Source organism: Balaenoptera acutorostrata, chromosome 11, assembly GCF_949987535.1.
Source record: "Balaenoptera acutorostrata chromosome 11, mBalAcu1.1, whole genome shotgun sequence".
NCBI lineage: Eukaryota > Metazoa > Chordata > Mammalia > Artiodactyla > Balaenopteridae > Balaenoptera > Balaenoptera acutorostrata.
The window spans coordinates 76231977-76258555 of NC_080074.1; the positions used below are offsets into that span (position 1 = coordinate 76231977).

The 26579-nt window shown below is 33.5% G+C and overlaps 1 protein-coding gene across 1 annotated transcript in view; it reads left to right on the forward strand.

Moving 5' to 3' along the window:
• Window positions 1–26579, forward strand: part of CPNE8 (copine 8) — a 294950-nt gene that overhangs the window by 138406 nt on the left and 129965 nt on the right. Inside the window, exons 5-6 of the mRNA XM_057557551.1 lie at window positions 11282–11345; window positions 19835–19938. Of these exons, the coding sequence (XP_057413534.1) occupies window positions 11282–11345; window positions 19835–19938 (168 nt within the window). The remainder of the gene's footprint in view (window positions 1–11281; window positions 11346–19834; window positions 19939–26579) is intronic.

Genomic DNA, 26579 nt, shown 5'->3' on the forward strand with positions numbered 1-26579 from the left:
TTTTTGGTGTACTTTTGTGTCATGTCCAAGAAATCAGTCAAGACCAATGTCATGAAGTTTTTCCCCTATGTTTTTCTATATGTTTTATAATTTTAGGCCTTTTGTTTAAATCTTTAATCTATTTTGAGTTGACTTTTATGCATGGTGTAAAATAAAGGTACAACTTCATTCTTTTCTATGAGGATATACAGTTTTCCCCACACTATTTGTTGTAGAAAGTGTACTTCCCTCATTGAATGTCGTTGGTTGGGATACTTGTTGAAGATCACTTGACCATATATGGTAGGGTTTATTTCTCAGATTTCTGTTGTATTTTATATGCCTATTTGTCTGTTGTTATACCAGTACCATATTGTTTTGATTACTATAGTTTTGTAATATGTTTTGGAATCAGGAAATGTGAGTCCTCTAACTTTGTTCTTTTTCAAAATTGTTTTGGCTATTTGAGGTCCCTTGAGATTTCATGAATTTTTGGATGCATTTTACAGTTTATTTCTTTAAAAAATTTCCAGTGAGATTTTGATAGAGATTATGTTGAATCTGTAGATTGCTTTGGTTGTATAAAAATCTTAACAATATGTCTCTTGCAAGCCATGAACACAGAATATATTTCTGCTTATGTATGTCTTCCTTAATTTCTTCCAGCAATGTTTTATAGTTTTCAGTGTAAAAGTCTTTCACCTACTTGGTAACTTTTATTCTTAATTTTTAAATTATTTTAATGCTATTGTAAATTGAATTTTTCTTAATTTGTCTTTTGGTTTGTTCATTATTAGTATATAGAAAAACAACTTATTTTTTCTTTTGTTTTTTTAAACACAACATATTTTTATGTTGATTTTTTATCCTGCAACTTTGCTGTAGTTGTTTATTAGTTCTAACAGATTTTTTTTAATGTGTACTCTTTAGGGCTTTGTGCATATAAGATTATGTCATTTGCAAACAGAAGTAGTTTTACTTCTTCCTTTTCAATTTGGATACCTTTTACTTCTTCTTTTTTTTTTTTTTTCCCTAATTGCTCTGGCTAGAACTTCCATTATGGTGTTGAATAGAGGTAGCCAGGGTGGGTATCTTTCCTTTTCATGATCTTAGAGGAAAAACCTTCAATCTTTTATCATTGAGTATGGAGATATTTGTGTGCTTTTCATAAATGGTTATTATTATGTTGATGTAATTACCTTTTATTCCTAGTTTGCTGAGTGTTTTTATCTTGAAACGGTGTTGAATCTTGTCAAATGCTTTTTCCACATCAATTGAGATAATCACATGATTTTGTTTTTATTCTGTTACTGTGGTATATTAAATTTATTTTAATGCCTGAGCCATCCTGGCATTACAGGAATAAATCACACTTGGTCATGGTGTATAATCCTATTGATGTGCTGTTGAATTCAGTTTGCTTGTGTTTTGCTTAGGATTTTTGCATTAATATTCATCAGGGATATTGGTCTGTAGTTTTCTTGTGTTGTCTTTGTCTGATTTTGGTATCAGGATAATGCTGGCTTTATAGAATAAACTTTGAAATGTCCTCCCCCACCCTTTTCAATTTATTGGAAGAGTTTTAGGAAAATTAATGTTAATTCATCTTTAAATGTTTGAGAGAATTCTTCAGTGAAGCCATTTGGTCCTAGACCTTTTTTTGCTGACAGGTGTTTGGTTACTGATTTAGTCTCCTTACTAGTTATTGGTCTATTCAGATTTTACATTTCTTCATGATTCAGTCTTGGCAAATCATGTGTTTCTAGGAATTTATACATTTATTCTAGGCTATCCAGTTTGTTGGCCTAAAATTATTCATAGTATTCTCTTAAAATCTTTTTTTTTTTTTATATCTGTGGCATTCATTGTAATGGCCCTTCTTTTGTTTCTGATTTTATTTATTTGAGTTTTCTCGTTTTTTCTTAGTCTCACGAAGGGTTTTTCAATTTTGTTGATCTTTTTAAAAAGTCAACTCTTTTATTGAATTTTTGGTATTTTTATATTCTCTGTTTCCTTTATTTCTGCTCCAATCTTTATTATTTATTTCCTTCTGCTAGCTTTGAGTTTACATTGTTCTTGTGCTTTTTTGGGTTTTTTGTTTTTGTTTTTTTAGTTCTTTGAGGTATAAAGTTAGGTTGTTGATTTATAGTCTTTTTTTTCTTTTTTTTATGCATGCATTTGCAACTATAAACTTCCCTCTTAGCACTGCTTTCACTGCATCCCATATGTTTTGGTATGTTGTGTTTTCATTTTCATTTGTTTCAAGGTATTTTCTAATTTCCCTTGTGACTTTTTCTTTGACCCATTGGTTGTTTAAGAGTGTGCTGTTTAATTTCTACATATTTGTGTATTTTCTAATTTTCTTTCCACTAGTCATTTCTAAGTTTTTCCAGTGTTATTGGAAAATATAATTTATAGAATTTCAAGCTTCTTAAATTTGTTAAGATTTGTTTTGTGGTTTAACATGTGGCCTCTCCTGGAGAATGTTCTGTGTACACTTGAGAAGAATGTATGTTCTGTGGTTGTTGGGTGGAGTGTGCTGTATATGTCTGTTAGGTGCAGTTGGTCTGTAGTATTGTTCAAGTCCTCTATTTCTTTATTGATCTTCTGTTCAGTTCTATATTGTGAAAGTAGAGTATTGACGTTTCCTACCATTATTGTATTGATATATTATCTTTTTTAATACACTGCTGGATTTTTGTTTAATACCATTTTGTTCATATTTTTTGCATACAAAATACTAAACTAATAGAATTCAAATAGTAAAGGTGTTGTCTTTATTATTGTGCAATTCTAAATATCCTCTTTTTCCTATTCTTTCTCTTTTTTTTTTTTTTTGATAATTGAGGTTTCAGAAATGTTGTAAAAATTGCCTTTTGTCATTAATCTCAGACTCAAATATTTTTGTTGATAAATGTGATGTATTTTACTAAATGTTCTATGACATAGTATGTGGTCAATCTTAGTAAATGTTCCATAAGTTAAAACAAATTTTGAGGAAATTCCATGGTGGTCTAGTGGTTAAGACTATACTCTTTCACTGCTGAGGGTGTGGGTTTAATCTGTGGTGAGGGAAGTAAGATCCCACAAGCTGTGTGGCACTCCCCCCGCCCCCACAAAAAAATATAATAAGTAGAAATCACTGAGACGAAAGATGGTCCTTGACTTGTTGGTAGAGTGAGTTTTACAGGTGAAGTCTGAGTGAAATAAAACATCTGTTATGGATTCAGGATCTAAAACGGTGGCTCTATTGAAAAGTGGCAGGAATGATGAAATTAGAGACTTCACAGTGGCTGCATTTTATGACGATTATTGTGTCATAATTAATGTTTGAAATTATTGTAGGACCTATATAGAACCACTAGAAAATGGAAGGCTTCATGATTGGAATTCATAATCAGATCAATTTCTATTAATGGAGAGGATAAATTAAGGGCATAGCAGCCTGATATCAGTTAGGAACAAGAAAACTGCAGTAAGCCAAGCAACAGTGTAAAAATATGAAGTTACTAAAGGCAGTGGAGAAGTGGTAATGGAGAAGTAGTAAGAGATATGTAAAAATATTACAGTTAGGAAAAAAACTCAACTGTAACAATCAAAAAAAGACAAAACAAACCAGATCAAACCAAAACAAACCACTAAGTCTCTCAGAGGCCATTTATTCTTCATGTGCTCAGTTTTGGAAAGGATTACTCATTTCTAATAATACTCGAATAATATCTTTGTTTGGGGGATGAGTTCTATTATTCTTTCTCTGTGCCACAAAAATAGGAGAATACAAGTATAGGAAACTATTTTCAAAATTGGTTTGGGGGGTAAATTTCTATTTTGATATAATTTCAATTGTACAGAAAATTTACTAGATTATTACCAGAAACTCTTGTATGCCCTTTACCCAGAATGTTTACTTTCGACAGACGTTAACTTTGTCATATTGCTTTATCATTTTCTTTCCCACTTCCCTCTCTCTCATCCACCACTCTCATATTCCAATTTTATGTATTTTTTCGTAACCATCTGAGAGTAATTTGGAAACGTTGTCAGAGACATTGTGCTCCATTTCCTCTAAATACTTGAGTGTGTATTTCTTTTTTTAACATTAATTTTTATTGGAGCATAGTTGATTTACAATGTTGTGTTAGTTTCTGCTGTACAGCAAAGTGAATCAGCTATATATATATATATATATATATATATATATATATATATATCTCCACTCTTTTTTAGATTCTTTTCCCATACACATTTCCATTACAGAGTATTGAGTAGAGTTCCCTGTGCTATACAGTAGGTTCTTAATTGTTGTGTTTTATATATACAATAGTGTGTATATGTCAATCCCAATCTACCAATTTATCCCTCCCTCTTTTTTCCCCCTTGGTAACCATATGCTTTTTTCTACATCTGTGACTCTATTTCTGTTTTATAAATAAGTCCATTTGTACCATTTTTTTATATTCCACGTATAAGTGATATTATGATATTTGTCTTTGTCTGACCTACTTCACTCAGTATGACAACCTCTAGGTCCATCCATGGTGCTGCAAATGGCATTATTTCATTCTTTTTTATGGCTAATATTCCACTGTATATATGTACCACATCTTCTCTATCCACTCATCCATTGATGGACATTTAGGTTGCTTCCATGTCTTGGCTATTGTAAATAGTGCTGCAATGAACATTGCGGTGCATGTATCTTTTCAAATTATGGTCTTCTCCAGATATATGCCCAAGGACTGGGATTGTTGGATCATATGGTAGCTCTATTTTTACTTTTCTAAGGAACCTCCATACTGTTCTCCATAGTGACTCTACCAATTTGCATCCCTACCAACAGTGTAAGAGGGTTCCCTTTTCTCCACACCCTCTCTAGCATTTATTGTTTATAGATTTTTTGGTGGTGGCCATTCTAACTGGTGTGAGGTGATACCTCACTGTAATTTTGATTTGCATTTCTCTAATAATTAGTGATGTAGAGCATCTTTTCATGTGCTTTTTGGCCATCTGTATGTCTTCTTTGGAGAAATGTCTAGATCTTCCACCCAACTTTGATTGGGCTGTTTGTTTATTTGATATTGAGCTGCATGAGCTGTTTGTGTATTTGGAGATTAATCTCTTGTCAGTCACTTCGTTTTCTTTCTTTGATCCACCTCTTAGAGCAGCCGTCCCCAACCTTTTTGGCACCAGGTGCCGGTTTCCTGGAAGACAGTTTTTCCATGGACGGTGGGGGGGATGGTTCAGGCTCTAATGCAAGCAATGGGGAGCGATGGGTAGGGCAGATGAAGCTTCACTCTCTCGCCCATTGCTCACCCCTTGCTGTGGAGCCTGGTTCCTAACAGGCCATGGACCTGTACCAGCCCACAGCCTGGGTGTTGGAGACCCCTGTCCTAGAGTAATGAAAATAAAAGTAAACAAATGGGACCTAATTAAACTTTAAAGCTTTTGAACAGCAACGGAAACCATAAACAAAATGAGTGTGTATTTCTTTTTTTTTTTAAATTAATTAATTAATTTATTTTTATGGCTGTGTTGGGTCTTCGTTTCTGTGCGAGGGCTTTCTCTAGTTGCGGCAAGCGGGGGCCACTCTTCATCGCGGTGTGCGGGCCTCTCACTATCGTGGCCTCTCTTGTTGCGGAGCACAGGCTCCAGATGCGCAGGCTCAGTAGTTGTGGCTCACGGGCCCAGCCACTCCGTGGCATGTGGGATCTTCCCGGACCGGGGCACGAACCCGTGTCCCCTGAATTGACAGGCGGATTCCTAACCACTGTGCCACCAGGGAAGCCCGAGTGTGTATTTCTTAATAAGGATGTTCTCTTACAGAATCACAATATGATAATCAAAATCAGGAAACTTTACAAGGAAACAATGAATTTATCTAATCCACACTCCATATTCAAATTTCAACAGTTGTCCCAATTTTTATAGCTCTATATGCCCAGTCTAAAACTTAATCAAAATTGTACATTGAATTTAGTTGTCCTAATTTTTAGTCTCTTTTAACCTAGAATAGTTACTCAGCTTGTCTTTGTCTTTTTTTGCCTTGCCTTGTTTTTAATAAGAACTTTAGATTTACAGAAAAATTGTGAAAATACTACAGAGAATTTTGTATATCCCTCACCCAGTTTCCTCTAACATTAATATATTACGTTAACATGGTATATTTGAAACAACTACTATAACAATGTTAATACAACTACTAAACTACAGACTTTACTTGAATTTCACTTGTTTTTCCACTAATGTCATTTTTCTATATCAGAATTCACTTCAGGATACCTCTTTGCATTCAGTCATCCTGTCTTCTAGTATTCTCTGTTATGTGACAATTTTTAAGTCCTTCCATGATTTGGATGACTTTGGCAGTTTTGAGAAGTACTAGTCAGATATTTTGTAGAATGTTCTCCAAATTGGGGTTGTTTGATATTTTTCTCATGCTTAGAGTGGTGTTACAGGTTTGGAGGGGTGGGTTACAGTGGTGAAATGCCCTTCTTATTACATCATATCAGTGGTACATGATATCAACCTGACTTATCACTGGTGATTGTTAACATTGATCACTGACCAATGTGGTACTTACCAGGTTAAAATTGCTCAACATAATGATGTATCTGTCCTTTTGTTGTATGGCCAGTTCTTTATATATTTTGGAACTATAATGTTAGATGCATACAGTATTGAGATTATTGTATCTTCCTAATTAATTGAACCTTTTATTATTACACAGTAACAATTTCCAGCAATCGTTTTTAAATTTAAAATTTACATATTTGCTATTAATGTATGTACACTGGTTTTCATTAGGGTTAGTTTTTTTTTTTTTTTTTTTCCTTTACTGTATCTTTCCATTCTTTTGAATTTTCTAAATTCTTAAATTCTAATGTCTGTTATAAATAGCTATGTATGGATTTTATTTTTTATACAGAATGTCAGTCTTGGTTTCTAATCTGTAGCATTCAGTTCATTAACATATACTTTTGTAACTGTTGCTCTGGATTTATTTCGATCACTTATTTAGTGTTTCTCATGTGCTTCACACTTTTTTTTTCTTTAGTTTCTTTTGAATTGGTTATATTTTTAAAACACCATTTCACAATCTTTCTTTTCTAACCTTTAGGTTACAAAGTCCTTAAAAATTGTAGTTTCCTAGGAATTTCCAATATATTTACTTAATTTATCTAATTCTATTTACTTTAAAGAATTTTTTACTTTCTTCCTGAATAATACAAAAACATCAGAAGATTTTAACTTAAATTCTCACCCTCCTGATCAATGCTATCATTATCATTTGTATTTGTTATTTTAGTTTTTAACATTACTATTATTGATTTTCTTATCAATAATATTCATTCAGATTTTAAGTCAACATTTATTAAGGTTTTTCATATTTACCACTTCCCTTATTGTTTCTTCATTCATTTCATGTTTGATCATTCTCCTTCAGCTTGAAGTCCATCCTTTAGAAATTCCTCAAGACAATGTGCTTGGCTGTAAATTCACTCAATTCTATTTTGTTTAAAAATACCTGTAGTTCATACTTGTTCTTAAAAGATATATACTGTATAAAATCCTAGAGTGATAGCTATTTTCTTTCAAAACCATTCGAGATATTTTTTCAATTGTATTGTAGCTTCCAATGTTTCTTCTGAGTAGTCAGCTCTTAATTTAACATTCTTATCTTTGTAGGTCATCTGTCTTTTCTCTTTGGCTCGTTTGAAGATATGCCATTTTAGCTCTGGTGTTTTGACATGTCCTTAATATGTGTATAGGTATAAATGTACTTTTATTTATGTTGCTTGAAATTCATTGGACTTTTTGAATCTGGAAATTGATGTTTCTCAACAGTTCTAGCAGTTTCCTGGCCATTCTCTCTTCAAATATTGCATCTCCTCTATTCATTTTTTTCTTCTCCTTCTGGACCTCTGCTTAGATGTACATTAAAACTTTTACCTTTTCCCTCCATGTCACTAAACCTCTTTGCAATTTTTCCCATATCAGCCCCTCCATGCTGCATTAGTGATAAATTCTTTATATCCATCTTTCAGTTCACTAATTCTTCTGCTGTGTATAATCTGCTGTTAAATCCATCTACAGTCTCTATATTATTTCTAGAAGTCCTATTTTTTCTCCATATATTCTTGATTATTTTATAGTTCTTTGCTAGTTCCTCATATTTCCATTCTTCTCTATATATTATGTATATTATACATACTTACATTGTGTATATTATACATAATATTTTTAGGTTTCTAAGTCTGTGTTAGATTCTGCAGCCTGCTTTTCCTGGAGAGTTTAAAACATGGTACATTTTTTCTTTAGGGTTTTGAGATATTTTAGAATGAGCTTATACATATTTTAAAACTTTTAAAGTGATAGTATTTTGAGATGTAGTTTGAAGGCAAATTCTTCCAGACAGATTTTATACTTACCAACTAACTGTGATCACTTGAATTAAGCTGAATTCTTGGTTTGAAGTTTGTAATTACCCAGGTAGTTAAAATTAAGGCAGCAAGCCTGGTTAAGGTCTGAATTATTAGGAGACATTTTTTCTCTTTCATTAATCACCACATTTTAAGGCATGGATTTATTTTGTAGGTCCCTCCAAAGTAAATGTTTTTATCTAATTTATGTTACATTCAGGCAATATAGTCATTGTGATCTAAGCTTTATGCTATGAGTTGTTTATTTATTGAATTCTCCACCTTGTGAGTACTCCCTCACCTTTCTTTTTGGTCTCTCATCTTTATGCTCTAAGGATCCATAAATTAATGCAACCATTATGGAGAACAGTATGGAAGTTCCTTAAAAAACTAAAAATAGAACTACCATATGATCCAGCAATCCCACTACTGGGCCTATACCATGAGAAAACCATAATTCAAAGAGGGACATGTACCACAATGTTCACTGCAGCTCTATTTACAATAGCCAGGACATGGAACCAACCTAAATGTCCATTGACAGATGAATGGATAAGGAAGATGTGGCACATATATACAATGGAATATTACTCAGCCATAAAAAGAAATGAAATTGAGTTATTTGTAGTGAGGTGGATGGACCTAGAGTCTGTCATACAGAGTGAAGTCAGAAAGAGAAAAACAAGTACCGTATGCTAACACATATATATATATAGATTCTAAAAAAAATCAAAAACAAAAACAAAAACATGGTACTGATGAACCTAGTGGCAGGGCAGGAATAAAGATGTAGACATAGAGAAAGAATTTGGGAACATGGTAGGTGGAGGGGGAAGCTGCAGTGAAGTGAGAGTAGCATCGACATATATACACTACCGAGAGTGGCATCGACATATATACACTACTGAATGTAAAATGGTTAGCTAGTGGGAAGCAGCAGCATAGCACAGGGAGATCAGCTTGGTGCTTTGCAATGACCTAGAGATGTGGGATAAGGATGGTGGGAGGGAGAGGCTCAAGAGGAAGGGGTTATGAGGATATATGTATCCATATGGCTGATTCACTTTGTTGTACAACAGAAACTAACACAGTATTGTGAAGCAATTATACTCCAATAAAGACGTATTAAAAAAAAAAAAAAAAGCCCAAGATTAAACTCTCCAGGGTTTACCTCTGTCTTTCTGGCTTTCCATCTTCAGTTTCTAATTGGTCCTTACTTTTCTTTCCATGTTATCAGAGCATTTATAAATACTTTTTGCAAATTTTCAGCATTTAAAATTATTTTCAGGTAGATGCTCAGTCAGGGTGTTTTAGATTGCCGTAATGCTGAGAGTGGAAATCTTGTGATTCACAAATAGGAAAAAAGAAGAAAAAAGTACAGCTGGATTAGAAAAATTAACTGATTACTGACAATGGAGGGATGCTAAAAATGATGTGTGTATTTTCTTCAAATGACAGTTATTATCTGCATTGCCACCTGCAGTTGATGCATGTGCAAGTTCTCCCAACACAACCAGTACTGGAGAGCATCATCTCTTTCAATGACTGATAACTTAATACATGTAAAATTGCACCCCATTGTTATTTCAGTAAGAATCTTCATTTTTATTGTGACCAGTCTACTAAATGCTTATCCACTTATTAAATTTTGTCTTGCATAAAAAAAAAAATGTGTTTAATATTCTATGAAAAGACATGCAAAGATAAATTAATTGATCTCTTAGTCATAAAGACCTGGAGAAAATGTCACATACAAACTGGCATAGATTATTGGAGTTGAATCATATTCTTGAGGACCAAAACACTTGTTTGGCTCTAATTCCACAATTTGTAGTTCCTAGGAAAAACAGAAGAGTCTGAGCTATGATTAGTGATAGGACAAAAGAAGCATGAAGTATACCTTTAGAGCATTAGGATTACTCTTTGGAAGATTCTCCTGGACTTGTCTCTGTATTTCCTCAGGTAAAACAGGAAACCATGCACATACCTTGCATTATCCTAGTGCACTTTGCTCTTGGTGTCAGCTGGAAGCTATATGATCATAAATATTCCATAGACGTTTAGAAAGAAAATTGGGTGGAAGTTTTGCTTTGCTTAATTTTGCTTATGTATTATATGTTTTCCTGATATATTGAGTGCCTGTTATGTATAGATATTTAAATCTGTCAGTTTACAAGAGGTTTATAATATGAATTTTTCTCTTATAGAGTTTATAATCGACTTGGGGAAAGAAGGGTAAAAAATATGTGCTTGTAACAATTTAGCAATAATTAAATGCTAAACCTGTGGTACTGACTTTAAGTGTAATAGGAGCACAGAGAAGGCCAAGTTTTGTGTGAGGTTGACTGGGATAAGGTTTCCTGGAACAAGTAAAACTTCCGCTGGGGATGTAGAAATTTTGGGGCAGAATAGGGAAAAGTTTAACACACTATGGTATGCCAGGGTGTGGGAGTTGGCACAGAGCAAAAATAAGAGCAAATAAATAACCATGTTGATGAAAGAAGAAAGAAATATTGAAAACCAAGATTAGGAATACGTTTTAATCACATAATAGAAATCTTAGAAGTCATGGGAGACTATTTCATATTATAGATACTACATTATATTATATTAATTATATATGATAGTGTGAAGCTATTGAAGATTCTTGGGCAGAGGACTGACATGTTGAAAGTGCTCAAAGTTTAGCTTTATCAATAAATGTGGATCTATAGGATAAACTCAAATTTGAAACTAGGAATATATTTTGTTAGAGCCCACCTATTAGTAGTATGCTTTTTGTTTGGTTATATAAAAATAAAATGTATATTTAATATTCATTTATATTATATACTATTAATATAAAATATCATTGTATTTAAGTATGCTTTTTGTTGTTTTAGAGGAATTCCAGGGAAGAAATGTGGTACAATCATCCTTACAGCAGAGGAATTAAACTGTTGCAGAGTAAGTAAATATTTCTTTGGATGAAAAAGTATTTCCAATACTTCTTTGAAATGATATTTCTCAAACTATACTTAAATGATTTTTCTTGAGTAGTTTTAGCAAAAAATAATTAAAACTACATTATATAATTCTAAATTCATAAAATATCATTTTAGATACTTAGTACTTTAACCAGAGAGACTACATTCTATAGTCCAAATAGGATAATCAGTTATTTTAACAGTCTTTTTAATGAATAGAAATTATTAAAATAAAACCTAATGGTAATATCATTTGGGGGGGCATTAATATAAGGAATTGTCAATTGTATCAACCAATTCAGTTCTTGCAAAAATTTGAAGATTTTATGTGTGATACTGAAGGAATATGTCTAGTCACTTGACTGTAACCATTTTGCATAACATACTTGTTTTTCTGTATTTCTAATTGAATTAATTCAATATTCATATATGGTCTCATGTTTTCTTAGCTTGTGAAGCCCACATTTGTAGAAATAACCAGCTACCACTCCAACTAAGAGTATAATGACATAGAGTGCATATTCATTAATCTTAGAAAACTGCTATTTTTAGTTGTGATTTGCTGATCTAGTCATCTTTCATACTTCTCGTCTCTGAATTTGTATATGTATATGGTAATCTGTGTTTGTATAATGAGGGAGGAAAGAGAAAAATAAATTCAAGGTCAATAAGATGCATGTTCTTTATTGTGACATTAACATGCTATTTTGTCAAAGTCTTGATATTAAGAATATTTTGTATGAATATGCTAATGAAGAAATTATTATGAGTTCTAATTCAAAATAGAAGCAAGATATCAAGGTCATAGATTGAGTATTGCCAGGCTGCATCTTAAACATCTTCTGCTTTCAATTCTGTTGTTTTTCCTGGAGGAACAAGAAAATTATAAAGGCTCCATGCAAATTAAGTAGAATATGTTACTTAGTGATCCAGAGGCATTTTCACCATTCTTTATACTAATAAAGCTTTAAAAAACATCTGGAATTATCTTTTAATATTACTTATTAATAATATTAATATTATTTACATATTTCCCACACTTAGAAATTATAGATCTAATATTTTTAAATTGTTGAGAATCTTGATCTAACTTCACTTATGTATCCTACATTCTGATTCTTAGCTACGGACACTGATAATCAGCATGATTAAAATCATCATTGAAATAATATTATTATGCTAGTATAGTAGAAGAAACAAGTGTGTTCAAAGCAATGACCATAGTTAACTTCATACAATGCCTTTTAAATGTGCATTTTATGGTACTTTAAAAATATCAGGCATTATCACTTAGAATTTGGAATGAAGTAATTTTATTTCAATTTGACATTATACAAATTGACACTTATTTTCTTGAAAACACATTACCATTTGTTAGCTTGAGCATAAACTTTGGAATCAGGACGCCTAAATTTCAGTATTATCTCTTCCACTATTCAGCTGAGTGAAATTTTTTGGAGCTTTAATTTCTACATTTGTCAACAGCTAAAAGTCTTTATACAGACATACCTCATTTTATTGTGCTTCACATATATTGCATTTTTTACAAATTGAAGGCCTGTGGCAGCCCTCTGGTGAACAAGCCTATCAGCACCATTTTTCCAACAGCATTGCTCACTTCTAGTCTCTGTGTCACATTTTGCTAATTTTTGTACACTATCAAATTTTTTCATTATTATTACATTTGTTATGGTGATCTGTGATCAGTGATCTTTGATGTTACTATTGCAGTTGTTTTTGGGCACCACAAAATTAATAAATATGTGTGTGCTGACTGTTCCACCAACTGGCCATTCCCCTGTCTCTTTCCCTCTGCTCAGGCATCCTTATTCTCTGAAACGCAACAATATAGAAATTAGGCCAATTAATATCTCTATAATGCCCTCTAAGCATTTAAGTGAAAGGAAGATTCACACATCTCTCACTTTAAATCAAAAGCTAGAAACGATTAAACTTACTGAGAAAGGCATGTTGAAAGCCAAGCTGAGATAGGCTGAAAGCTAGGCCTCTTGGGCCAAACAGTTAGTCAAGGTTGTGAAGGCAAAAGAAAAGTTCTTGAAGAAAATTTCACATTCTACTCCAGTGGGCACACATATGATAAGAAAGCAAAACATCCTTATTGCTGATATGAAGAAAGATGTAGTGGTCTGGATAGAAGAACAAACCAGCCACAACATTCCCTTAAGCCAAAGCCTAATCCAGAGGAGGGCCCTAGCTCTCTTAAATCCTATGAATGCTAAGAGAGGTGAGGAAGCTGCAGAAGAAAAGTTCAAAGCTAGCAGAGGTTGGTTCATGAGGTTTAAGGAAAGAAACTCTGTCCATAACATAAAAGTAGTACAAGTGAATCAGCACGTGCTTATATATAGAGAAGTTGCAGCAAGTTATACAGATGTGCTAACTAAGATAATTAGTGAAGGTCACTGCACTAAATAACAGGTTTTCAATGTAGATGAAATAGCCTTATATTGGAAGGAGCTGCAATCTAGGACTTTCATAGCTAGAGAGGAGAAATCAGAGCCTTGCTTCAAAGTTTCAAAGGGCAGGCAGACTCTCTTGTCTTGCAGCTAGTGACTTTAAGGTGAAGCCAATGTTGATTTACCATTTAGAAGATCCTTGGGCCGCTAAGAATTATGCTAAAGTTGCTCTGCCTGTGCTGTATAAATGGAACGACAAAGCCTGGATGACATCACATGTTTACAGCATGGTTTGCTGAATATTTTAAGCCCACTGGTGAGACCTACTGCTCGGAAAAAAAAAAATGATTCCTTTCAAAATATTACTACAAATCTACAGTAATCAAGACTATATGGTACTGGCACAATAACAGAAATATAGATCAATGGTACAGGATAGAAAACCCAGAGATAAACCCACGCACATATTGTCACCTAATTTATGACAAAGGAGGCAAGAACATACAATGGAGAAAAGACAGCCTCTTTAATAAGCAGTGCTGGGAAAAGTGGACAGCTACATGTAAAAGAATGAAATTAGAACACTACCTAACAGTATACACAAAAATAAACTCGAAATGGATTAAAGACCTAAATGTAGGACCGGACACTATAAAACACTTAGAGGAAAATCACTCTTTGACATAAACCACAGCGAGATCTTTTTTGACCCACCTCCTAGAGTAATGAAATTAAAAATAAAAAACAAAGGGGACCTAATTAAACTTAAAAGCTTTTGCACAGAAAAGTAAACCATAAACAAGACGAAAAGGCAACCCTCAGAGTGGGAGAAAATATTTGCAAACAAAGCAACAGACAAAGGATTAATCTCCAAAATATACAAACAGATTGTGGAGCTCAATATCAAAAAAACAAACAACCCAATTAAAAATTAGGTGGGGGCTTCCCTGGTGGCGCAGTGGTTGAGAATCCACCTGCCAATGCAGGGGACACGGGTTCGAGCCCTGGTCTGGGAAGATCCCACATGCCGCGGAGCAACTGGGCCCGTGAGCCACAGTTACTGAGCCTGCGCGTCTGGAGCCTGTGCTCCGCAACAAGAGAGGCCGCGATGGTGAGAGGCCCACGCACCGCGATGAAGAGTGGTCCCCACTTGCCACAACTAGAGAAAGCCCTCGCACAGAAACGAAGACCCAACACAGTCATAAATAAATAAATAAATAAAAGACCGTGAATTTCAAAAAAAAAATTATAAAAAAAAAAAAAAAAATTTAGGTGGAAGACCTAAATAGACATTTCACCAAAGAAGACATACAGATGGCCAAGAGGAACATGAAAAGATGCTCATCACTAATTATTAGAGAAATGCAAATCAAAACTACAATGAGGTATTACCTCACACCGGTCAGAATGGCCATCATCAAAAAATCTAGAAGCAATAAATGCTGGAGAGGGTGTGGAGAAAAGGGAACCCTCTTGCACTGTTGGTGAGAATGTAAATTGATACAGCCACTATGGAGAACAGTATGGAGGTTCCTTAAAAAACTAAAAATAGAACTACCATATGACCCAGCAATCCCACTACTGGGCATATACTCTGAGAAAACCATAATTCAAATAGAGACATCTACCCCAGTGTTCACTGCAGCACTATTTACAATAGCCAGGTCATGGAAACAACCTAAATGTCCAACAACAGATGAATGGGTAAAGAAGATGTGGCACATATATACAATGGAATATTACTCAGCCATAAAAAGAAACGAAATCAGGTCATTTGTAGAGACATAGATGGACCTAGAGTCTGTCATACAGAGTGAAGTAAGCCAGAAAAAAAACCCAAATATCGTATATTAATACATATATGTGGAATCTAGAAAAATGGTACAGATGAACCTATTTGCAGGGCAGGAACAGAGACATAGATGTAGAAAACAGACATGTGGACATGGGGGGAAGGGGAGGATGGGACGAATTGGGAGACTAGGATTGACATACATGGACTACCATGTGTAAAATAGATAGCTAGTGAGAACATGCTGTAAAGCACAGGAAGCTCAGCTCGGTGTTCTGTGACGACGTAGATGGGTGGGATGGGGGTGGGGGGTGGGAGGGAGGTCCAAGAGGGACGGGATATAGGTATACATTTAGTTGATTCACTTTATTGTACAGCAGAAACTAACACAACATTGCAAAGCAATTATACTCCAATACAAAAATAAGTTAAAAAAACAAAACAAAACAAAAACCAAAATATTATTGCTCATTGACAATGCACCTGGTCACACAAGAGCTCTGATGGAGATGTACGAGATTGATGTTGCTTTCATGCTTGCTAACACAACACTCATTCTGCAACCTGAGGCTAAAGGAGTAAGTTTGACTTTCAAGTCTTGTTACTTAAGAAATAATACATTTCCTAAAGCCACAGCTGCCACAGATAGTGATTCCTCTGATGGACCTGGGCAATGAATTGAAAACCTTCTCGAAAGGATTCATCATTCTAGATGACATTAAAAACATTCGTGGGGAGAAGCCCAAATATCGACATTAACAGGAGTTTGGAAGAAGTTGATTCCAACCCTCACAGATGAATGACTTTGAGGGGTTTAAGACTCCAGTGGAGGAAGTAACTGCTGATGTTGTGGAAATGGCAAGAGAATTAGAATAGGAAGTGGAGCCTGAAGATTTGACTGAATTGCTGCAATCTCATGATAAGACTTAAACGGATGACAGGTTGCATCTTATGGATGAGCAATGAAAGTGGTTTCTTGAGATGGAATCTACTGGTGAAGATGTTGTGAAGATTGTTGAAAGGACAACAAAGGATTTAGAGTATTACATAAGCTTAGTTGACAAAGCCACAACAGGGTTTGAGTGGGTCGACTCTGATTTTGAAAGAAGTTCTAACTACGGGTAAAATGCTATCAAACAGCATAGCATGCTACAGAGAAATCAATCCTGAAAGGACAAGTCAATTGATGGGACAAGTTTCATTGTTGTCTTATTTTAAGAAATCACTACAGCCACCCCAAACTTCAACAACCACCACCCTGATCAGTCAGCAGTCATCAACATCGAGGCAAGACTCTCCACCAATAAAAAGATTGTGACTCACTGAAGGCTCAAATGATAGCATTTTTAGCAATTGAGTATTTTTAAATTAAGGTATGTACATTGCTTTCTTAGACATAATGCTATTGCACACTTCATAGACAACAGTATTACCTCCTCCAGATGGTTACTTTGCAGAATTAAAAATGGGCCATATTTGAGAAATGGGTAAATTATAAATTTACACAAATGTTTATTTTCAGTGTGGTAATCCTAATTATCTCAACCATAGTTTATTTCAAATGCAACTTTTGTGATATATCTTGTCAAATTCTAGAGTAAGAATTAAAGTAATTTTGAAGTCATACTGGAAATGTTTCTTCACTCAGTATTTTTAAGGTAGCTTGAAATTGTCCACAAATAATATTTATCATTCTGATTGATTGATTCAAAAATATTCACAAAATGTATAACGTGCTAGTCCCTGGAAAGGAAGCTTGGAATACAATGGCAAGAAAATACAACAAGCAACCCTTGTCCTTTTCCCTAATAAACATGTAGTTTGTGGAAAAGACGGACATTAATCAGATGACTGTATAGGTAAATATTTCATGATGTGTTCTAAGTGATAAATATGAGAGAGTACCATGGAGAATCATAATTTATATTGGGTGGAGGTAACTTCGGGACTCTTTGAGAAAATTCCATTTTAGCTTAGACCCAAGTAATGGTTTGTCAGCCAAAGGGTAAGGTTTGGAGTACACAGCTTGTATAGGGCCCAAAGAGGGAAAGAGTGTGTCTGGTGTGTGTTAGTTAGCAAGGGGATGGGAGTTGGGGAATGATTGAGATAAAACTTTGCCAGATAAAGGTGGAAAAGGCTGCTCAGAGTTTGTTTGCTGTTGGGCTTTTGTAGACAATGTTAAAGATTCTGTGTTTATCCTAAATGCAAGGGAAAGCCTTGAATAATTTTAAGTTATGAACAAAATTAATTTCTTTGATGTTTTAAGTCCATTACTCTCTCTGCTGAATGGAGAATCGATTGGATAGGTCCATGAAGGTGGATCTATGGATTGGATAAGTGGAAGAGGGAGAAAGGAATAAATGCCAATGTGCATGTCCAGGTGAGAGAAGAGGTTGGCTTGGACTAAGGTGGTGCCTGTGTAGCTGGATTGAAGATTTGAAATTTTTTTTAGAGATAGAATTATGCAACTTGATGATGGATTGGATAAAAGGTCAGGAAAGGGAAGAGTCAAGGACAACTTCCTTGAGCACTTTGGGTGGATGATGAGTCACTCATGAGTTGGGAAAAATTACTGGAGAAGCAAGTTTGATTTGAACTTGTTAGAAATGCCTTTGAACATTTAAGTGGATTTCTTCAATAGGAAGTTTGTTACTCTGGTGTGGAGTATTAAAGAAAGGTCTTAAAATTCTCTCAGGGTGGCATTAAGCATAAGAGTTAAAAAAAAAAGACTGTAATGATGCTTGTATATTTCTAGAAGTAGTAAATGCTTGTTTTTTCGCCAGAAATTAGACTTGTTTTGTGCTTGATATGGGTGGAATCTCTCCTAAGTTATTAACTTGAGTAATTACAAAAAATATTTTCCCCAAGTTTATATCATTTGGTGCATTGAAAGAAATTTTTTCTGTTGAGTCAGTTATTCATTTTTCAAGCCTTATGAAATATAATTTGAAAAACTACAATTTGGTATTACATTTACCAGTGATCATATGAAAAATCATGTTTTAATAATATTTAGTCTCTTTGAAGTTTTAGTCAGCATTTATTTGAAATATACACATTTCAGGATTCTACTAAGTATTTTAAGTACATCAGAATGTTTTTTGGTAATTTGTGTTTTGTTTTAGGTGCTTTGGAAAAATGTCTTAAAGGAGTGATTTATTTCTGTGGCAAGAACAATAAAAAAAATTTGTACTTAAAAAAAAAAAAAGAACAATGTCTTTGTCCCATGTTCTTGGAAAACCACTTTCTCCTAAGGGTATTTTAATATATGTGAAGATACTTAATAAGTATTTCTGAACTCTGCAAAATGAAGTGGTGAATTAACGTTTTCACCAAGTAATATTTAAAACTGTGACTTCTTGATTTAATGTGAATTACTTTGACCCTCCACCCGCTTCAAAAATTGTTAGCATCTCCTTTCAGTTAAAAAAACCAAACAAATCTAAAATACTGATTTTAATTTTTAAATTACTATATAATTTATACCCTTTAAATATTGCTTATCATCATTGAATAATGTTTAACTTCCTTGATTTATGATACCTCATCTTGTTTACCTTTAAGCTAAATCATGTAAGTTATGAGTGCTTGAGTCTATAAATTGATAAAAATGATTGGTTTGACAAAATAATTAATATACAAATAAGTGATTTAAATTACGGGTGAAAATGAAAGTGCTTTACTTTACTTCAAGCCCTATATAATATGTTATTTTGAAATGTAGCTATTTAGAAATTGTGGTACACTTTTATATAATTAAGAAGGAACCTTTTTTCCCCTTTAGATAGCAAACTGTGTTGTCAGTCTGGATCTGTCTTTTGCTTCATCTAATCATCTAATGAATATCAACATCTAATACATTGTAGATACGTAGTAGATGCTTAGTAAATATTTCCTTAGGAAATTAAAAAAAAAATTTTTTCTAAAAATGTACACCTGAATAACTGAAGATACAAATAGATATCTTGTATTATAATATTGGGTACATAGAATTATCCAGTTTAATATCACTTTTCTGGGGCAGGAAATGTTGAAGGGTTTTAATAAGTAATAGTTCTGTGACTAGAACAAAAACTTCCAGGAGTCAACTTTTTAGTCTTACAGTCCTTTAAAAACAATTTTATGTTGTTTGGAATTCTCCCACATTTGGCCATTTGTATTAAAATGGAAAAAATTGTTTTCTTGTCAAGTCTTGCTTGTGATCTGCAGTTTCTAGTTATTTTTAACCCAGGTTTTGAGCTGTTTTATTAATTTTGTTTGTAGGATGCTGTGCTGATGCAATTTTGTGCGAACAAACTGGACAAGAAGGACTTATTTGGAAAATCAGATCCTTTTCTTGTATTTTATCGAAGTAATGAAGATGGCAGGTAGATTTATCTTTTATGAATTTTAAGGCTATTATATGTATGACTTCAAATTATCACTTTTTCTCAGATATTCATATTAAATAGATAAACAGTAAAATATTTTGGTATTCAAAAAATTGATTTGATTTTTTATTCTCAATAATAATGTGTAACTTTATAGGCATTTTATATGTTTTGTTTGATATTTATAATGAATGATTTTCAGCTTCATAGAAACATTTCCTCTTTACTTTTCCTAAAATTATATTATTGCCTTAATAGAATGGAAGATTTATATGTTTGTGGAAATCTAAAATTATGAAACTAAAGTATTTTGTTATAGCATTGAACCCTTAAGCCAATTTCTTGGAGAAGGATATGGAGTTTAGGGGCTGCTTTTTATACTACAGGGTTTTTTCAATGATATCTAACATTCAGGAAAATTTTTCATTACCCTCTAGTAATTTGAATATTTTACTAGTTACGATTAGACTGGTTTCTATGTGATTTGAAAATGTATTATAGAGTTATAATTTATTTTAATTTTTTATTGAAGTATAGTTGATATACAATATTATATGAGTTACAGGTGTACAATATAGTGATTCACAATTTTTAAAGATTGCATTTAATTTATAATTATTTTACAATATTGGCTATATTCCCTGCATTGTACTATATCCTTGTAGCTTATTTTATACAAAATAGTTTGTACCTCTTATTCCCCTACCCCAACATTGCTCCTCCTCTCTCCCCTTTCATCACTGGTAACCACTAGTTTGTTCTCTATATCCATGAGTCTGCTTCTTTTTTGTTATATTCACTAGCTTGTTGTATTTTTTAGATTCCACATATAAGTAATATCATACAGTATATGTCTTTCTCTGTCTGACTTATTTCACTTAGCATAGTATCCTCTAAGTCCATCCATGTTACTGCAAATGACAAAGTTTTCATTCTTTTTTTATGGCTGAGTAGTATTCCATTGTACAGAATATAATTTAATACATATGACTCTACCATGAAATACATTTTATTGTTATCTTCTATGATTCTTATTGTACTGTCAGTAGTAATGAAAAAGTTTAGTGGTTAAATTTATGAGCTAAATAAGGTCCTGCTGCTTAGCTGTAAACCGTGACACCACTACTTAATAGCTATGGGACCATAGGCAAGTTTTTAAACTCATATGACACTCAGTTTCCTCATCTGTAAAATGGGCTATGATCATAGTTATCTCCCAGGGCTGTTGAGAGTATTAAATGAGTTACTACACAAAAATCATTTAGAAGCTTCCCTAACATAAGAATTATGTTAGCTGTTATTATTATTATTATTATCTTATGGTATAATGTTTCCTCCTCTGTTTTCCTCAACTGTGCATAATAAAATATTAGCTAAAGAGAAAATGTCATTTGGAGATTAAAATGAGGGGAATAGAATGTAAAAAAAAAAATGTAACCTGCTACACTTATAAATGAAATTATACAACATGTTAATGTTATGTAATAAGTATAAAATGGTATATAAAAATAGAAAGTTTGCTATTTAAAGTGATTATACTGAGCAATATAAAATGAAGCTTTACATAGTGTACGATTTTTGCTGATGCAGCTACTGGGCAACTGTTGGTTATTTTTGTTATGGTATCATATCGTTGGATTTTGCATGCTTCTTTTCTATTTTGGTGGTAAAAATGTTAGAGTAGCATTTGTATCTGAACACTAATTTACCCATGTGAAAAATATTGGACAGTGGAGAAAATAAGCATATTTTCCAGTCATTTCACAGTTAGGAAAAAAACTAAAGAATTGTTCAAATTTTCTTGAATTAAAAAGTTCTTATGTTTCCTCCTGTTTGAATGACTTATTTTCTGAATTTTCTATTTTATTCTTATTAGTTTTCTTAGAAATATTTGTTGTACAATTATAGAATTTCAGTCTATCATACATTTAATGCTACTGGTAAGAGATATATTACAAAATTTATTATGCTTATAAAAATGGTATTAACTTGATTAAATAAAATACAAATATTGAGTGCAACTAATCCAAAAATCTCAAATCATTTAAAAATAACTATTGCTAAAATTTTGTGAATCTCAATTCAGAAAACTTTCCACTTGCATTTACAAACAGAAAATAGTTCGCCAGCTAGATCCAAATATATATATTAGGGCATATGTATTAATGTATTAATATACATATGTTTTGTTCTGATGAGTTTTGAATGAATAAAAATACTTTTACTCCTCACTTTTTATGTGTGTCTTTGTAACTGCAAAGACTTTATCTTCATTTTTAACATGTATTTGAACATGGAGCTACTTCACAAATTGCTTGTTGCCTAGTGTTTGAGGCTCATATTATAAGAAAGAGTAAAACTTAATTTCAACTGTAGGCATTAATGAAAATCCATAATAATATATGATTATAAATTCTTATTTTCTTGCTTTCACATTATTTAGTAATTTGACCTGTATTCATAATTAGGTAATAATTTTCCTTTGGAATAACTGTTTTTTGGTAATTGGCTTCATTTAAAGTATTTTAACACAGGTTATTTAAAAAAATATTTTTCTTAATAATGCTATGGGTAATACATATATACATACACATTTATATTTATATAGCAATACTCCTGAATAGTAGAAAGAGCTACCTCAGACTCCTGTTAGAATTTTCACTAATTACACTAGTGCTGGAATTACTGGAGAAATTTTGCTGTCTATATAACATCTAATGCTTTACAAATGAGAATGATTAATAGAAGACAGATGACTACCTCCCTTAAAGTAGCTCATTAAGAAAGTGAGTCACTTTATTAAGAGAAGAAGTTTCAAAGTATTTAATTACTATGGCTGATAATACTAGGAACATGACAGAAATTTTGATTTAACTGTAAGCAAAAAGGCCTAGAAGTCAGTAGATTGTTGAGCATGTTCGTTTGAAGATGGTTCATTGGTTGCTCTATCTCTATCTACCTCTCTATCTATCCATTTAATCTATTATCTATCTATCATCCATCTTTCATCTATCTATCTCCTACCTACCTATCTAGATACCTATATAGCTAGGTATCTGTATCTATCACCATACCAAAGATTGGTATATATTAGAATATGATATAAGAGAAGAAGAGAAAGTCCCTTTGTAAATCTTTAAGAATATGTAGTGTTATGAAGATAGGCAGATGCCTGTTTATGAAAACAATATACATACTTTTGTCCCTATGAATTTTTCTTAACTATTTTTGTGTACTTTTGCTTTTTCTCATTTGATTCCCTCTGTTTTTCTCCTGCCTACTTCTCCCTTATCTCCTTTAGTTTTCTTCCCTCTGCTTTAGATATTTTGATTAACCTTTTATTTATTTATTTTTTTAACATCTTTATTGGAGTATAATTGCTTTACAATGGTGTGTTAGTTTCTGCTTTATAACAAAGTGAATCAGTTATACATATACATATGTTCCCATATCTCTTCCCTCTTGCATCTCCCTCCCTCCTACCCTCCCTATCCCACCCCTCTAGGTGGTCACAAACCACCGAGCTGATCTCCCTGAGCTATGCGGCTGCTTCCCACTAGCTATCTATTTTACATTTGGTAGTGTATATATGTCCATGCCACTCTCTCACTTTGTCCCAGCTTACCCTTCCCCCTGCCCATATCCTCAAGTCCGTTCTCTAGTAGGTCTGTGTCTTTATTCCCATCATACCCCTAGGTTCTTCATGACATTTTTTTTTTCTTAGATTCCATATATATGTGTTAGCATACGGTATTTGTTTTTCTCTTTCTGACTTACTTCACTCTGTATGACAGACTCTAGGTCCATCCAACTCACTACAAATAACTCAATTTCGTTTCTTTTTATGGCTGAGTAATATTCCATTGTATATATGTGCCACATCTTCTTTATCCATTCATCTGTTGATGGACACTTAGGTTGCTTCCATGTCCTGGCTATTGTAAATAGAACTGCAATGAACATTTTGGTACATGACTCTGTTTGAATTATGGTTTTCTCAGGGCATATACCCAATAGTGGGATTGCTGGGTCATACGGTAGTTCTATTTTTAGTTTTTTAAGGAACCTCCATACTCTTCTCCATAGTGGCTATATCAATTTACATTCCCACCAACAGTGCAAGAGGGTTCCCTTTTCTCCACACCCTCTCCAGCATTTATTGTTTCTAGATTTTTTGATGATGGCCATTCTGACTGCTGTGAGATGATATCACATTGTAGTTTTGATTTGCATTTCTCTAATGATTAATGATGTTGAGCATTCTTTCATGTGTTTGTTGGCAATCTGTATATCTTCTTTGGAGAAATGTCTATTTAGGTCTTCTGCCCATTTTTGGATTGGGTTGTTTGTTATTCTGATATTGAGCTGCATGAGCTGCTTGTAAATTTTGGAGATTAATCCTTTGTCAGTTGCTTCTTTTGCAAATATTTTCTCCCATTCTAGGGTTGTCTTTTTGTCTTGTTTATGGTTTCCTTTGCTGTGCAAAAGACTTTAAGTTTCATTAGGTCCCATTTGTTTATTTTTGTTTGTATTTCCATTTCTCTAGGAGGTGGGTCAAAAAGGATCTTGCTGTGATTTATGTCATAGAGTGTCCTGCCTATGTTTTCCTCTAAGAGTTTGATAGTGTCTGGCCTTACATTTAGATCTTTAATCCATTTTGAGTTTATTTTTGTGTATGGTGTTAGGCAGTCTTCTAATTTCATACTTTTACATGTATCTGTCCAGTTTTCCCAGCACCACTTATTGAAGAGGCTGTCTTTTCTCCACTGTATATTCTTGCCTCCTTTATCAAAGATAAGGTGACCATATGTGCATGGGTTTATCTCTGGGCTTTCTATCCTGTTCCATTGATCTATATTTCTGTTTCTGTGCCAGTACCATACTGTCTTGATTACTGTAGCTTTGTAGCATAATCTGAAGTCAGGGAGCCTGATTCCTCCAGCTCCATTTTTCGTTCTCAAGATTGCTTTGGCTATTCAGGGTATTTTGTGTTTCCATACAAATTGTGAAATTGTTTGTTCTAGTTCTGGGAAAAATGCCAGTGGTAGTTTGATAGGGATTGCACTGAATCTGTAGATTGCTTTGGGTGGTAGAGTCATTTTCACAAAGTTGATTCTTCCAATCCAAGAACATGGCATATCTCTCCATCTATTTGTATCATCTTTAATTTCTTTCATCAGTGTCTTATAATTTTCTGTGTACAGGTCTTTTGTCTCCTTAGGTAGGTTTATTCCTAGATATTCTTTTTGTTGCAGTGGTAAATGGGAGTGTTTTCTTAATTTCACTTTCAGATTTTTCATAATTAATTTATAGGAATGCCAGAGTATTCTGTGCATTAATTTTGTATCCTGCTACTTTACCAAATTCATTGATTAGCTCTAGTAGTTTTCTGGTAGCATCTTTAGGATTCTCTATGTATAGTATCATGTCATCTGCAGACAGTGACAGCTTTACTTCTTCTTTTCCGATTTGGATTCCTTTTATTTCTTTTTCTTCTCTGACTGCTGTGGCTAAAACTTCCAAAACTATGTTGAATAATAGTGGTGAGAGTGGGCAACCTTGTCTTGTTCCTGATCTTAGTGGAAATGGTTTCGGTTTTTCTCCATTGAGGACGATGTTGGCTGTTGATTAACCTTTTAGAGTCTTCTCTATCCTCTCTCTTTCTTTAATGTCTTTTGCCCCCAGTGACTCCTACATTGCTTTGCGTGATTCAACTTAGAGAGCCTTTGGCCACATTATATACACATATTCTCTTGAGCTCTGTCAATTTAGTAACATGATTTTCTTTAGATAGGTGAGGATACTACCAGGAAGAGTATGGCACTAATGCCATAAATATTAAATTGAATACATGATCCATTTATATTATGTTTCTATTTGATCTCTTAATGCAGAGAGACCCTTTCTTGCCTGAGAAGAGGAAAATGGACTAAAGGCCCTTTCAAAATGAGATTATTTCCTTGTGGGGCTTAGTTACAGTATGTTCACTATGGTAGTTATGTAATATTCTCATGTTCATGCCTATTAGAGGGATCCCTTGAATTTAGAACACTTCATGGCTAAGGTTTTAGTGAAGGTTGAGTTTAGGTATTGTTCTAACCAAGCTTATTTAAAACATTTTATAGCTCAGTAACTGCTGCATAAATTTGCATTTAGGCAAGAACTTTTCCAGGACCTGATTGATGTCTGGAGATTGAATGATTCGGTGGAAACAATACTGGAATTTGAATCAGAAAACCTAGTTTAAGGCTTCATGGATTCTACCCCTTATTATATATTCTTGAATTGCTATCTTTCTTCCCTTTAGGGATTCTTTAGGTACATAGAGTCAACAGTTTAAAGAAAGAAAGAACCACATACTGAGTGGTCTGAATATAAATTTATTACATTAATCTTAAATAGGCCCTTAGCCCTCCCCAGGAATCTTACTCCTTTTCCTTAATCCATCAGTGTTCCCTCCCTCCCAGACAGTTTAGCACTTTTGCCTTCTTCCTTCTCTGCTGGTTATCTTGCTTTCTATTTAATAAGAAAACGGAAGCAAGAGGAGAACTTCTGCAAGATCCCATCACAGCATCTACCCCTGTGCTCGACCTTCCTGAATGCTCTGCAAAATGACTATCTGTGCTCCCAAGGCCAAC